The sequence below is a fragment of the Triticum aestivum genome, chromosome 5D (genome assembly GCF_018294505.1).
Source record: "Triticum aestivum cultivar Chinese Spring chromosome 5D, IWGSC CS RefSeq v2.1, whole genome shotgun sequence".
NCBI classification, from domain to species: Eukaryota; Viridiplantae; Streptophyta; class Magnoliopsida; order Poales; family Poaceae; genus Triticum; species Triticum aestivum.
The window spans coordinates 556,035,895-556,052,425 of record NC_057808.1 but is presented as its reverse complement, the minus strand read 5'-3'; the positions used below and the strand labels follow the sequence as shown (position 1 = coordinate 556,052,425).

Genomic DNA, 16,531 nt, shown 5'->3' with positions numbered 1-16,531 from the left:
ATCTAGGATTTGGGTGGAATTTTTGGGTGGGGGGGGGGAGGATTTTCGCGCGGTGGGCGGGAGGAGTTTGGCGCATGGTCGGTTTCTCCAAGTGCAGTCCCACGTGTCAGTGAAGAGGCAAGCCGAAGCGCGTTCCGTTTGCGTGAGCCGTGTGCAGGACCGAACGTGTGTGGGGTGCAATGCGACTGCGACAGGGTGCTGTGAGTGTACCGCTTTTTTTACTTTTAAACTAGGTGCTTCGCCCCCTCAAAAAAAACTTGTTGCTTCGCACAATCCATCGATACTACTACTAGTAATCCGGTAATCCCGACTAAAACGGCGCGGCCGGGTCTTTTCCCCCGCGATATGCTGGGAGGTTGGCTTAGTTGGCTTTTTTAGGACGAGTAATGCTACACCTACGTAGTCCCAGTTACGTAATTAACATAATGTGAAACGTGTGAGCTGTTGATTGTAGATTGGGGGGAGGAAGGGGCTCACCACCATCAAAATCAGGGGAGGAGAGAGAGGCAATTTACGTTAACCCTTTCGTAGGTTCCCGTAGATGTAGAAAGATGTGAAATGCGTGAATGTGCATTTGCAGATAAGGCCTTCCCTCGTTCATCATTTTCTACCACAAGATCTTGATCTTCCGTGCAACGCACGGGCATCTTGCTAGTACTCCTACAATATACTAAATTATTGTGAAAGTTCATATACACCGGCCGAGATTAATGCAAACACGGCAGATTTCCATTACATTTCGAACTTTTATAGGACAGAAAAATAAAAGAAATCCGACCCTAAACCTATTCTACGGCGGCGACCGACGTCCTCCATCTGCGATCTCCATGTACGGGGGCGGGGTTCAAGACCCGTGAAGTGAAGGTGCGGTCTCCGGCGAGGAAAAGTAGAACACGGGAGACGGACCGGCCAGTTGGCACACCATGCCCTGCCGCCTCCCATGCCCTACTCATCCTCGGAGGAGTCCCCGACCTCGGCGGTGCCGAACGTTGGACGGCGGCAAGTAGGACGCGTGGCTAACGGTGCTCCCGTCGTCGGCCGCCAGCGTGGCCACCGCTTGTGCGGCAACTTGAGCGAGGGCGGCGACCTCGAGCTTCATCTGCGAAGACAAGCTCTCCCGCAGAGTGTTCGCGCTTGCGGTCATGGCGGATGTGGTGCCAGGTAGGAGGACGATGTGTTATGGTGTGGAGGTTAGCTGGGCGTTACCGCTTTAAGTAGCGCATTCCGGTGAGGCCAAGCGTCCTGGTCTGTCATTAAGTCGCCGGAGTTGGTTCCTCGGGCACCGAGCCTCTTAACGACGGCATATGGACGGACGGCATGAATGCGGGCAGCTGGCGCCGGCTGGGAACGCACCGTGCAACGGTGCGAGGGACGAGGGTTTTTGGTGTGCCAGGGTAGTCAGCTGCGGTCGTGGCAACGTTGGAGATGCCCGTTTCTCACATGCGATCGACGCATGTCATTGAAAAAGCAAGACGACCCGACATGGTCTCAGGTCCTGAGGATGCAGTTGGCCGCGCTACACCACTCCCCAGACGCGTCCCGGCGGCCCGTGCATCCTCGACGAGCCGGGTGTTGGGGTGTGTTTGGATTGTGGCCAAAGTGCACCTTACCAAAATTTTGGTCATGGCCCAAAGATTGGTCTTTGTTTGGATGGTTGCCCTTTTTTGGCATGCCAATGAACTCTAGCCAACTCTAGTTTATTTTTCTTGCCGATGTTGGCCAAATTATGGGCAACCAAAACCTCAACCAAAATTTTGGCTACCCAATGCTTTGATGGGGCAACCTTGGGCACAAACCAAACATACTGTTGGTCGTGCCACGGCACTAACGCCACCCTCGGCACACTGAAACTGACCATGTCTAGCAACAATGAGCGTGTCGCTCACGGCGGTCGCTGTGTCCAGAGGCGGTGCCGGAGCTGCGCCACGTTGTTGGCCCCCACAACCCATATGAACGGTTGCCGGTGGCGAGGAGGTCGTGGGCCAGCTCCTCCATTGGACTAGTTTGCGCTACATCATCCCGACAGGTGTGCCCGACATGTCGGTTTCCCTGTTTTCCTGACCATATTCGAGCGTCAGTGCTCCACGTTGCGCATTAGCCCTTTCACTATGTAGCCCAAGCGAGACAACTTATTGTTTATTTGAGCCGTTCAATTATAATCATGTGGCGTTGGCTTATTTCTCATTCCTCTCCAACCCTCTTCTCCATCGATCATGTCGCCCTCCGGTCGAGTCCATCCTCCCGCATGCCTCATTTGAACATTCCGCCGAGTATCATTCGCATGTGGGCCTATACCATGCTTGTATTTCCAATGTTTTGTAATTTGTCCGACATGCATACAAACAAACGGTTCGTTTAAAGTTTCACTTTGCCTCCACTATGTGTCGCTTCGCGTCTTAGTTTTGACATCCCATTCGGTTCATTCCCCGACACATGTTGACGAGATCGATTGATGTTCAGAGAATAATTGTGTGTCGTGCAAGGAGATAAAGGTTTGGTCTGTTTCTATGATAGAAATGACCCGGGGGGGTCTGTGGGGATCAGAGGGAGTATATTGTACGTTGATAAGCGAAACGAACGTATTGTACCCACCCTAGTCCTCTTTCAATCGATCTCCGGACCCCGAGATGAAATCGAGAGAGAACGAGTGGGGGCATGTGTGATACCTAAGGCGGATTCAAAATTTTCAACGGGTGATCATAGCATCCGCAAATCATATATAAAGGGTATTCAATGTTTGTTTCGTTTTTGAATGTAAAATATACTCCCTCCTATCCTTTCTAGTTTACATATAAGTTTTATGTGTAGTCAAAGTATCTCTACTTTGATAAAAAAAGTATCAACATTCAACAACGCCCAATCAATATTATTAGATTCGTACGTACTCCTAGATTTGTACTTGAGATGGTTTCCCATTTGTTTTCAACCACGTGAATGTGCTTGTTCTCGTGCATGCTCTTCCTACTAGGATTTCGCCACGTATAGCCAGTCCAATAGTAACTTTTTTAAGCTCCATGTCCAATAGTACTAGTGGAGTACTGACAACATATGTACTAAAGTATGCAGTGCTCATAGTTGTACTCCCTCCTTCCATTTATATAGGGCCTATGTTGAGGAGAGAGATGTGAAAAAGTAAGGGGAGTGAGCTCTCATGCAAGAGCCTAGCTATATACGCATTCCTAGTTAAATACAATAAATATGAAGAAAGAGATGGAGAGGAGATGGAAGAAAGTACTAATACAATAGCCAACCTTATAAAAAAATTGCGGGAAATAGCCAACCTTATAGCCCACACTACTGTATGAGTGCATATAGATGATGGCTATAGATGACATGGCAGTTCCTTATAGCCATCGACTGGCTATATTATTAACCATGCTCTAATGCATTTTTCAAAACCGCATTTGACTATTGACAACATTAATAGTACATGAGATGTATAATGTGAAAATTATATCATTGGAAGCTCCTTTCACATACGAATTTGACCGTATGCTTTGTATAAGTTGCATGTCATATATTATTACTCTAGCATTTGGTCAAAGTTAGCCTCGAAAAACGCATTAGGCCCTGTATAGTAAATGGAAGGAGGGAGTAGTAGTGGAAGTGGATCCTCTGACGTAGGTATCCCTGCCTTACCCTCCCTTTCGGTCACTTAATGGTGGACCCCATGCTTTCTAGGCCCCACATGTCAGTTACTCAATGGGTTCGGCCACGTCAGAGGATTCTCATCCGTACTATACTCCCTCTGTTTTTATTTACTCCGCATAAAATGACGCGGGCGGGGGAGGGGGAGGGACGTCTGTTTGCTCTCAACTGCGGTCCCACAAGCGAGTGAAAATGCAAGATGAAGTGTGTTCCATTCGGTGAGCGATGTGGAGGGTCCAGCATGCCGGGCTGCAACGCGAACGCGACAAGAGCGATGTACAGTCAAAACTGATTGACTGGTCGTCACCGGAACCACTATTCACACGAGAACCTTCGCTGCTCGGCCTACGCCAGCCATTGCCCTAAAACGACACCTAATCTCCAGCCCCTTCCCCCACCTTTCAATCCCCTAGCCCGCATCAAGCGTCCCCTAGTTCGCCGGAAAGCCATGGTGCGCCGCAAGATCACGTACTACAAGATGCTGACGCCGGAGCGCCACGCAGAAATCGCGGCGGCGGTCGGCGCCACAAACCTCCGTTCCCAAGCTCACTTTGCGGCGGGCCAATCCTCGAGTTCTCTGGAGCCAAGCTACCAGGAGGAGGAAGCCGATCCAATGTTCATGGCGGAGGTCGCAGCGCAGAAGGCCCCCGATGGGTATGAGACGATGGACGTCGACTTCGTGCCGGCGTCCGAGTCCCCCATGGTGCAGGCGGACCAGCGGTTCAACCTGGCGAAACTAAAGGAGGACTGGGAGGCAGAGGCTCAACTCGACGCGGAGCGCGCGCATGCCGCTGCCATCGAGGCTCTCCTGCAAGAGGAACCGGATGTCGTGGATGTGAACCAGGCGGCGGAGGCTCAACTTGAGGCGGAGCGCGCGGATGCCGCTGCCATCGAGGCCCTCCTACAGGCGGAACTGGACGTCCTGGACTTGAACCGGGCGGCAGAGGCTTAACTCGACGCGGAGCGTGCGGATGCCACTCTCATCGAGGCCCTCCTGCAGGCGGAACCGGACGTCCTGGACTTGAACCGGGCGGCGGAGGCTCGACTCGACGCAGAGCGCGCGGATGCCGCTGCCATCGAGGCCCTCCTACAGGCGGAACCGGACGTCCTCGACTTGAACCGGGCGGTGCTCTCGTCCGTGCAGAGCGCCCGCACGCTCCACGTGAACGAGTAGTTGGAGGCCGAGGACAACCATGGTGCGGAGACACACGTCGGCAGCTACGGCTGGTTCGCGCCAGCAGCCAAAGACAACAAGGCCATCACGTTCCGCGAGCAGTGATAGTTTTTCTTTATGTTGTTGTTTTTATGGATCTTTTGCTGTGTAAAAACATATATTGTTATGCAAGTCGCCTGACTTGGGTCAGTCTACCATTTCAGGTGGTTGGATGAATACCCTACGTCTCCTAACCCTTCTTCCTCACCTCTTCTTCTTCCCCAATAGACCACCGCACGGGCCGTACGGATACTTCCCAACATGCGGTTGGATAAACATACTCTATGAACGAAAATTATGTGTCAGCGGTAGGATGGAAGAGTTTGGTTTGTTCACATGCGACAACACGTGTCAGTGAGGGTGCGTTCCCTTGGTTGGTATTGCGGCATGCAGGAGCGACTGTGTGAGGGTGCGGTGCGACCGTGTGAGGGTGCGGTGCGACCGCGATAGCCGTGCGCAAGTGTACTTCCTTTTCATTTTAAAAACTTTAGGCAAGCTTGGCAAAAATGTGTGGCGAAGTATGGCAATGCAAGGCCTAGACCCAAACAGGATAAGTACGTAGTACTACGTACTAGGAGTACTAGTGTTAAAAAAGAAAGGCGGGGTTTTCCTCGCCGGATTAATCGATACAAATCCTCGTTTCACATGTCAATTAATGCGTATTTTTTCTCCAAAGCCCAAAGAGCTAACCATCTCACTCCTCATCGCTTGATTAATGCAGCGCCATGCAAACCAACCTTCTCACTTCCGCATGCATGCAGGGGATATTAATGTCCTTGGTTGCTAGTACGAGGCAAACCCCATCAATTTTGCCTTGATTAATGTTAGTGGCCTTTTGCAAATTGTAATTTTGATATACTGGCCTTGTGTACAAAAAAATGGAGGTAGTAACTATATTTGACTTCCTTCCCCATTGCGGTGACGTCGACGATATCTCGAACGTTGTGGTTTGGCTAAGTGTGTTCGACGGAGAACACCATTGAGGGAGACCACGGTAAGTCGTTCGCAAGTGCCGCCTGCAAGCCGAGACAACCGCCTTATTTGCATCCAGGAAGTCCGTTGAACCAAAGGACGCATAAATGTACTAGTACTACTCGTACACAATAGCGTCGTCCGTCCAGCTTAGTGCGGTGAGATGGTTTCTCGAAGAAGACGATGGAGAGGCGGAGTCAGCGAAGAGTGAAATGATGGTTGCTTCGTCTGTGCTTTGTGATTTGACGCCTCACTACTTTGTGATTTGTGATAGAAGGGACAGGGGAGTAGACTCTATGCTCTATACTGTACATGCATCCAAGCACGGGAGAAAGAGGAGAGACGTTGCATTTTTCTATTCCTTCAATCAATCAATTAGGGAGCTTCGGTTCCATCCTTTTGGCTTTGGCAACACCGTCCACAATTGTTCCCATGATGCCAAAAGCTATTTTCACATTTGGCTACACATTGTGGATGCCCTTAACCGTACCACTTGGTTTTTCTCCTGTGTGCTATCTATACAAATCTCAATTATATTGATCTAAAAAATTATAAAATCAAGATTAGTAAAAAGGAGGTGATTTTGCCGCGCGGATGGCGGGGGAGGTTTCTTATTTTTAGAGGACGTTGTCCTGGCGGTTTGCTAGCATGCGGTCCCACGTGTCAGTGCTTTACCAAGCCGATCTGCTTCCCACATGAGGCAGAATAACGGTAGAAGCAACACATGGTTAACTTGAAGAAGATGAGGGAGAAGCGGATTCAGCAACGAATCAAATGATGGTTGCTTCGTCCCTCCAACTTCTTTTTTTAGCATTATTACTTCGTCCCTCCAACTTAACTACGGGAAAGGTGCAGCTTTGTGATTTGACGCCTCATTGCTCATTACTATGCCGGCGCCATGACTGGGTGCTTCACCCCGGCTGCTCTGCACTGTATTCCGGTATGGCACGTGGACCGGGTAGCTTGATGTCCCACATGTCGGCGAAAGGGACTAGAAGATTTATGAAAGCGAGCGCTCCACTCTTACGACGGAGGAGTACACGACACGACGGCCCAGTGAACTGTCACTTGTACTGTATATAGTACTATAGTTTTGCTGTTTCGCACGATCCATCGATACAAACCCGATTAAACAGGAAAGGGCGGGATTTTTCCCGCGCGGTATATGATACTGGCCATACATTTCAAAGGCAATTTTAATGTATGCAAACTGAATAATTAAGTAACAATATGATATCTAGTAAAACTAAAAACACATATGATTTATTGTGTTAGAGTGTAGTAGTAGTGCTGTATTGCATAGTTGTTAGATGTAACATGCGAGAACGTGTAGAGATGTAGTTTTGGAGGGCCTACATAGAGAAATGCGTAATACGTTCACCGAACTTCAGAATAAGCTGATTACGGTCACTATATACATTTTGCGGTGATTATACGGTCACTTGCTCACGGTTCAGCATCGGATTGCACTCTGTTGACCGGCCAAATAGTCTGCGTGGCACCATGTTGACAAGTTAAATTGACCACGTTCCTTGTGGGTCCCACATGTCAGTTCGCATAGGGAAAAGGTCAGATAAACACAAATTTACGCAGGCGCGACAAGACTCCACCCCGTGCGCGGGAATCACCTGGTTGTGTATGTGTCTGTGAGGGCCTGATGTGTGCGCATGCACGTGTAGGTTGAGCACTTCAGCGTGACAGTGTGTGTTGGTCATGTGGTGTACTGGTGTGTGCATGCATGCGTGCGTGTGTGCGTGTGAGTGTTGCGTGCGTGCGTGGATGCGTGTGTACGTGTGAGTGTTGCGTGCGTGCGTGGGTGCATGTGTTCGTGTGAGTGTTGCGTGCATGCAGTCCATGTGCATGCGTGCGTGTGTGTATAATCACCACACCAGCTCATGTGTGTTAAAACAGACGGCTCAGCATACCAATACAAGGCCACCTTGTCCGCAGTGCCCGCGGTCATGACTTCGAACCACCGTCCAATATTTTTTTTGTCGTTTGTTTTCATTCTTACTAGCAAGATGCCCGTGCGTTGCATGTAACATCAGGATGCATTTGTATGACTAGTTTATCTTGTGAGAGAAAAGGATGAACGAGGGAAGGCCTTATTTGCAAATGTGGAGAGGTGTGTGGGTACCTTTTTGCAAAATCGTCATAGTTTCTTTCCTATCCGTCAGATATAAATCGGATGGACTATATTGCAGGATGGCAGGCACACCATCATCACCAACGTTGTTTTTTATAAGAGTGTATTTTATCCCTACTCTTATAAAAAGCATAGTCGGTGATAATCGTGTGCCTGCCATCCTGTAATATAGGCCGTCCTATCTATATCTGACGGATAGGAAGGAAACTATGGCAATTTTGCAAAAAGATACCCACACCCCTCTCCACACTTGCAAATAAGGCCTTCCCTTGTTCATCCTTTTCTCTCACAAGATAAACTACTCATACAAATGCATCTTGATGTTCCGTGCAACGCATGGGCATCTTGCTATTATTTTATAAGAGTGTAGATGTAGAGTAGATACAAGCCGACAGGTGGGCCCGATGGTAGTGAGATAATGTGATGCAACACTAGAGGTGCCACGTGGAGCGTTTAAATGGTCAACTAGTCGTGTCTTGAGCAAATACAGAGTTGTACGGTGAGCCCGTGACTGTATAATAACCACAAAAACGTAAATGGTGACTGCAATGAGTAGATTCTGAAGTCCAATGTACGTATCGTGCTTTCGCTTCAAATACAATGATCGTCACTGTATATATCGCGAGAGAAAGATGAAACATGCGTTAATGTGCTGGGGGCTTACTTTTAGAGGACCTCCAGAACATCGTTTTCCCCGGCAAAAAGAAGAAGATCGGCGCGACATGTGGAGGCGACCACATCGGCAACCGGAAATGGTACTCCTCTTCCCTTATTCGTGCAAATCTTACGTGTCTGCTTGCACGGTATTCATCCCACAGAAGACACTAGTTGACCGCTTCTTCTCGATACTAGATGTTCCTAGTTACTCGTGATGCACAAGGTTTCTCCTCATATACTATTTCACCTTAGCTAGAGGTTCGTCGCCCCCCTGGATTTCAATTCCTGGTCAGTTGATTCCCAATTAACGGAAGCATTCCCCGGCGTAACAGGCGCTAGTCCGCCTATTACGCCGGGGAAGCAGCGCCTCAGTGTTTATCTTAGGGGCGTGTGGGGCCTAGAGCTGCTGGCGCCCGATCTGGACGTCGGCCGGGATTAAAGGGATGGCCTGGGGGCGCTGCCAAGCACGGCGGTGGTGTGAGGTCGAGGGAAGGGCGGGGCGGCAGAGGTAGGGGTCTGGGCCGGTGGTCGCTGGCGGTTCGAGAAAGATCGTCAACAGTGACTGGCGGGAGGTAGACGAAGGCCATCTGCCCGTTCTTTATAGATCGGACGGTTCATAAAAAAATCGACCGACCTATTTATTTTCAGCAGACTGTTATCTTGGTAGGACCACATGTGGTGGTATGCTGGAGATGTACCTGCATTTCCCAGCCATCCCGGTGCTCATATATTACAAAATCATACGGAGTAGAATCTAATTTTGTTTGCCATGTAATATTGTAGAGCTATCATATGTCTCCTATCATCTATTTTTCAGCCACCTGCTATCTGCTACTTTTACAGTGCACTAGTTCTGCACACACTTCACCCATACTCTCACTATTGTGTTTTTATGCAAGGGTATTTCAGACTCTGCTGCCTTGACAGAAGCAGAAAAGAAAAGAGAGAAGTCGCTCCAGCATGGTACACGGCTAGGACAGACACATTTGAGCCTTATAAAGGGTGCAGTGTTAGCAGATGGAGGCGGTAAACGTAGCTCTGGAGTTGATGGCCTCGCTCGCCATGTACCACCATCCCAGGTGCTTCCTTTAACTTCGCGGTTTCATATGTGGTTGCATGTTGCATATGGTGTCTAGCTTGTATTCGAAAGGCCGGAGTCGGTCTTTATTAAGATAAGGAAAGACATTTTTTACATGAACCACCATCCCGGGAGCACCAGAAGACAAATAGCTAGTCAGGGCACTGGCCGAGCCAGTGACAAGCCCAGCACAGACATGCATCACTTGGAAGCCAACTAAAAAGCCACGATGGTGGCGAAGTAGCCCGCCTTCCACCAGGCTCTCAGGTCCTAGATGATCATGCTCACCACTCCAGCCGGATGTCTAGCTTGTATTGCTTCCAATTTGGTTAAATTGCATCTGCTTAGCTTACACACTATACCTTTGAATATGACACGCCTTCCTGTTTTTGGTACATACTAGTACATCTGTCTATTAACCATGTTCTTACATCAAACTAATGTTCTTGTGTATCCCTCATCAATCACTTATGATGAGGCAGTCAGGCCAGTGGACTATTGTGATAAAAGATCCTCATTTAAAGAATGCAGCGTCAGCCTCCCCACATGATTCTCAAGAAACAGCAAGGCTAGATGAAGATAGTGAACGTAGCTCTATAGTTGATTACCGCATTTCCCCTACACTAGCATCGCAGGTGCCTGCTCTAACTTGGCAGCGTGATATGTGGTTGCATGTTGCATATGGTGTCTAAATTGTAATTCTTCTAATCTGGTTAAATTGCATGTGCTATTCTGCTTAGTTTATACATTATACCTGTTAATGTGACCTGCCTTCCTGTTTTTAGTACATAGTACATCTGTCTACTAAGCATGTCCTCACATAAAACTATTGTTTTTGTATCCCGCATAAATCAATATGACGAGACACCTTCAGTATATGCAGTGTGATATTAGTTGCATCTTTGATATGATTTATAGCATGCGCTGCTTCTAATTTGTTGAAATGTCATTTATGATGGGACACTTTTAACTTGGCAGAGTCATATTGGTTGCATCTTTCATGTGGTGTCTAGCTTGCATTGCTTCTTATTTGTTGGAATGGTTTCTGCTTGGTTTACACAAACAGTTGTGAACATGCCATGTCGTCCTGTTTTTCGTACATATTCATCTTGGTATCATGTGTTTGCCTTACATCAAAGTAGTGATTGTCAGTATCATGCATGAATGAGTTCTGAAGAGAGAATTTTATTGCTTTTTCTTGTCGGTTTTACTTGACAATTCAAAATCAATAAAGCGGAAGGAAGTTAGCAAGGCAGCGGATAAAGGTGCTCCTTCCAAATGGAGGGCCTCTACAGTTTCTACTCCTCCATCCCCCAAGATGATTTCCAAGACAACACATGCATAGACACTCAACGTAGCTGTGTTTATGATGAGCACGTCTCTCCTAGTGCACCATCACTGGTGCTCCCTCTAACTTGGCACTGTTATATGTGGTTGCATGTTATGTGTGATGTCTAGCTTGTATTGCTTCTAATTTTGTTGAATTCCATCTGCTTACTTTACACATTATACTTGAATAAGACACGTGTTCCTGTTTCTAGAACATACAATATCTGTCTATCACACCATGTTCTTACATCAAATTACTACTGTTGTGTAACCTGCAACAATCACTTATCATAAGATACGTTTGACTTCAGAGTGTGATATAGGTTACATCTCGCATTATTTTCTAGCTTGTACTACTAATTTGTTGAAATGGCACTTATGACGAGACGGTTTTAACTTGGTAGAGTGATATTCGTTGCATCTTTCATATTGTGTCTAGCTTTCATTGCTTCTAATTTGTTGAAATGCCTTCTCCTTAGTTTACACATCATAAGATGTGGATATGCAATGGCACTAATGACGAGAGACCTTTAACTTGATAGTGTGATGTTGTTTGCATCTTGCATATGATTTATTTCTTGTACTGCTTCACATTTGTTTAAACGGCATTTATGATGAGACACTGTTAACTTGGCAGAGCGATATTTGTAGCATCTTTCATATGGTGTCTACCTTCCATTGCATTGCTTCTAATTTAGTGAAATGTCTTCTCCTTAGTTTACACAACATAGTTTTGGTTATCTCATGCCGTCCTGTTTTTCTTACATATTACATCCTCCTATCATGTGGTTGTCTAATATCAAAGTTCAGTTCGTCTGTATCACGCATCAATTTGTTCTGAAGAACTAAAATTGTTATTCGTTTTTCTTGTCGGATTGACTTAACATAAAGATCGATATATTGAATGACTATGTTTGGACTTCGGAAGGGTTCCGGGCAAGTTCGGACAAATACTGGAGTACCGGGGGGTTACCGGAACCCCCCGGGGAGTGTAATGGGCCTATTGGGCCTTAGTGGAGAAGAGGAGGGGCGGCCAGGGCAAGTCGCGCGCCCCCTCCCCCTCTAGTCCGTATTGGACAAGGAGGGGGGCGGCGCCCCCTTTTCCTTCCCCCTCTCTCCTCCTTCCCTCTCTCCTACTCCTACTCTTGGAAGGGTTGGAGTCCAATTCCCGGTGGGAGTAGGACTCCCCTTGGGGCGCACCTAGGAGGGCCGGCCCCTCCCCCTCCTCCACTCCTTTATATACGGGGGAGGGGGGCACCCCATTGACACACAAGTTGATCAGTTGATCTTTTAGCCGTGTGCGGTGCCCCCCCCCCCTCCACCATAATCCACCTCGGTCATATCGTAGCGGTGCTTAGGAGAAGCCCTGCGTCGGTAGCATCATCATCACCGTCATCACGCCATCATGCTGACGGAACTCTCCCTCGAAGCTCTGCTGGATCGTGAGTTCGAGGGACGTCATCAAGTTGAACGTGTGCTGAACTCGGAGGTGCCGTGCGTTCGGTACTTGGATCGGTCGGATCATGAAGACGTACGACTACATCAACTGCGTTCTCATAACGCTTCCGCTTTCGGTCTACGAGGGTACATGGACAACTCTCTTCCCTCCTGTTGCTATGCATCACCATGATCTTGCGTGTGCGTCGAAAATTTCTTGAAATTACTACGTTACCCAACACTTTAATCCCGGTTCCAGCCACCAACCGGGACTAAAGGGGCTACGCCAGGAGCGAGGACCTTTAGTCCCGGTTCGTGTTTGGAACCGAGACTAAAGGGGCCAGACGAACCGAGACTGGTGCCTGCCGAGGCCCGGCTGGTGTCCTAGCCTCAAGAGCCGGGACTGGTGCAGCCATTAGTCCCGGTTCGTAACACAAACAGGACTAATGACTTATCTTTCCTGACCAAATCTCTGTTTTCTACTAGTGGGAACACGAACGGCAGGGCAATGTTGCCGCCGCCTACTGCCGGCTAGGACACCAAGGGGGCTACACATTGAAATACCAAAATTGCCCCTCAATGCAAAATATACTACTCCCTCCGTCCCAAAATTGTTGTCTTAAATTTGTCTAAATACGGATGTATCAAGTCACATTTTAGTATTCCGTATCTAGACAAATCTAAAATAAGAAGTTTGGGACGGAGGGAGTACCGAAAATCTACAGTAGTATTTCCATATCTGGGCGGTCTAAACACATAAATAAATGGTTAGTATTGATCTGATTTTTTTCGAAAAGGGTAGTATTGATCTGATGTACCCTAAAAGGTCTTGCACCCGGAAAAAAAAGGTCTCAATGTTTAGACCCCTGTATAGTTTGAGAGGATCTTGCATGAACTAAATCCTAGGTAAAGCACGACCTAGGAGGAGAAGAGGCCGATCGATGTGGATGATCTATTTTGTGTGCAATAATGATCTTTGTGGATTTATTCAATTCAATTTCTAGGAAACTCCGAAGAATCCTACTGTGCCAAGGCAGGAATTATGTTTGTCTTTGTGCTGATTAATTCCATGCAGAAAAAAAAGTGCGCTGATTAATTGGCAAGAGGCTAATCGACCACGACTTATTCTGTTATAGGAGCTCATCAAGAATCCTCCTCTACGTTACCAGGAGGGTTTTGCTTGCGGTTGGGGCAATCGATGGAATTGCGATCGGGCCGTCGCCTCAGCTCTCTGCCGCCGCGCAAGCGCAACAAGTCGCTCAATCGGCGTTCCAATCGTATCACGGAGTCAACGCCGTCCAACATCGACATCGGCCGGGATGAGGACAGAATCAGCACGCTCTCGGACTACCTCCTCCTCGGAATCCTCGAACGGGTCGACCTTCCCTCGGCCGTCCGCGCCGGCGCGGTCTCGACGCGGTGGCAGCACCTCCCGCACCAGCTATCGCACCTGCACCTCGATGTTGGCCACTTCCCCGGCGCCACGCCGCTCGAGACCATGGACGCCTTCACGGGCGCGATGCGCAGGTTGCTGTCCACGTGTTCTCCTGCGGCTGACTGCAACAGCAGTCGTGCCATCAAGACCCTAATTCTCAGCTTCTACATGTCATCCACTCACCTTTGCTCCATTGGCCGCACCGTCGAGGACGTCGTCACCCACAGCGCGACTGAAAGGCTTGAGTTTAACATATCCCTGCCGTCTGCGAACAAAACGAGGTTTGGGAAGCAGTTCATGTCCTTCTCCCGCTCCTGCCGGGTCACCTTTCGATGTCTCACGAGGCTTACACTCAAGAACCTTGCTTTTGGACATTCCGACGTCACAAATCTCATTAACGCTTGTGATAGGCTCGACCACCTCACCCTGAGTTGTTGCAGATTGGTTAAGCACTCCGCGCTCAAGATTGACACGCCTTGTTCCGGAATCAAGGAGCTCAAGTTCATCTGCTTTATGTGCACGTGGATCGAGCTCATCTCTGTCCCTAAACTTAGGCAAGTGCGGTGCGTATGTTGGCCCTTCGAAAACCCTCCGGTGCGCTTCGGCTACGTTCTAGAGCTTCGTGATGTAAGTCTTATAAATGAAGCCATGGCATGGCAGGCACCATTCAAACTGAGTGAGTGCCTATCAAGGAGTGCCAAGAACCTGTCGAGACTGATACTTCATTTTGGCCACCAAATGGTAAAGTTAATTTATACACATGCCATGAATATCTTCTACATCTACATGTCATATGTTCTTCCCTACCAATTTCAGCTGTGTATTTCTGTTCTTCTTGTAGATTTGGATTCAGCCAGAACATCCGAAGAACCTTGCTGCTATATTCAGAAACTTGGCCACTGTGTTTCTTTTGGGTATGTTCCGTGAGTGTGATCTAAGCTGGACTCTGTTTACACTTGAAGCTGCACCTGCCTTGCGGAGTATTACAGTAAGTGTTACATTTAATTAAATCCACATCTTATCCTGGGTATGGCTCGACGTTTCTTTTCGTACCTAGGTGCACTGTACCCCTTATCTATACCATCTAACATTGCTTTGAGATCTGTGGTAGACAACTAATTCACTACATGAAGGATTCTCTTTTTTGTTTCTCCAAAATGAAAAAACATATGGACTTCAAACTTTGTGGGCCAATAAAACTTGAGGATTACAATGTCTAGAAAATACTTTCGAAATTTTGGTCCAACATAAATATTTAAAATATGATATTATTATTATTAAGAAAAAATGTTTTAATGATTTACAATGCACCAAAAAATCCGAATTTTTTTCGCACATTTTAATTCTAAATGCTCATCTGCAATGTTTGAAGTCCAAATATTGTTTGGTTTGGGACAAACAGAAAAGAGAAATGTTTACGCACAGATCGCGGGGGCACAAAATGGATGGTTAGATAGGCGGGTGTTGTGCTCTCTGCTGTAGCCACAACTTTCCCTATTTTTTTTCTAAAACAGGGGAAAGCTTGCCCTCTGCATCAAGTGATGCACATAGCCCTCTTGATTGAAATTCTGTGTTATAATAATGTGTCTTGGTTGAAAGAAACATGCATAATATAGCTGTAGTCTCATAGGAACCCCTGGAGGCATATTCCTGTGTCATACTTTACCTTAGATTTAGTTCATGCAAATTCCTCCAAAACTCTACAGCGGTCTAAACTTATATTTAAGTGCAAATGTTGTTACATTGCCCTGCAGTTTAATTAACATGTGTTACCTGTAATTCTATCTCCTCGCATGCAGTTATTTCGACATTCATGTGTCAAAACACCCGAGAGCAGTGCCGAAAAGACCAACGTGGTCTGGGAGCTATCCAAGGATTTGAAGCACCTGAACTTGAAGGTGTTGCTGATCTTTGGGTGTGAGGACGAAGACAGGGTGACAAACTATATAAGGCTTGTCATGGAACGAGCTAAGGGATTGAAGAGAATCGACCTGCGTGGTGAATACCCATGCGAGGACTGCAACACCATCGACCTTGAAAGATCCAACGTGGAAAAGGATGGCAGGCGTCGGATTAAGGAGGGACTCACCCATGGATCCTCCTCGTCCGTGGAAATAATAATATGTTGATCGATACTATATTGTCAAGGAATGCTAATAGCATCATAGGGATCCTAGGCTTGCAGCAGGTAGAGTGATGACAATGTATGATGCACAACCATTCCCAATTTTAATTTCTAGTTTTATTGGCCTAAGAATACTTGATTGGTGTGGACCTCGCAATGCATAACTAAATTATGTGTGTACTGCAATTTGGAATTCTGGATGCATGCATTTGTCTTCCCATTTACCGAGAAATTACCTAGTACTTACTGGATGCTTATTTGTTTACCTGCCGGGAGCATCATTCAAATTAATTCTTGACTTGTTGAGGCTCTCTCTTTTCAGAATGTGTCTTTGGCATCATTCAAAACAAATCATCCACATCGATCGGCCTCTTCTCCAGACTCCAATCTGGGCTGCAATCATGGAGCCACCGCCGTTCAAAATCCGCCGAGATGATGATAGAATCAGCACGCTCTCCGACCACCTCCTGGGCTGGACCAAAAGCTCGTAG

At 47.5% G+C, this 16,531-nt stretch overlaps 1 protein-coding gene across 1 annotated transcript; it reads left to right on the top strand.

The window, feature by feature from the left end:
• The first annotated feature begins 13,628 nt into the window (after positions 1–13,628).
• Positions 13,629–16,136, top strand: LOC123126196 (uncharacterized). The gene is made up of 3 exons (XM_044546575.1): positions 13,629–14,656; positions 14,757–14,903; positions 15,715–16,136. The coding sequence occupies exons 1-3, from the start codon at positions 13,679–13,681 to the stop codon at positions 16,042–16,044; spliced, it is 1,455 nt and encodes a 484-aa protein (XP_044402510.1). The 5' UTR covers positions 13,629–13,678; the 3' UTR covers positions 16,045–16,136.
• Positions 16,137–16,531: the final 395 nt, after the last annotated feature.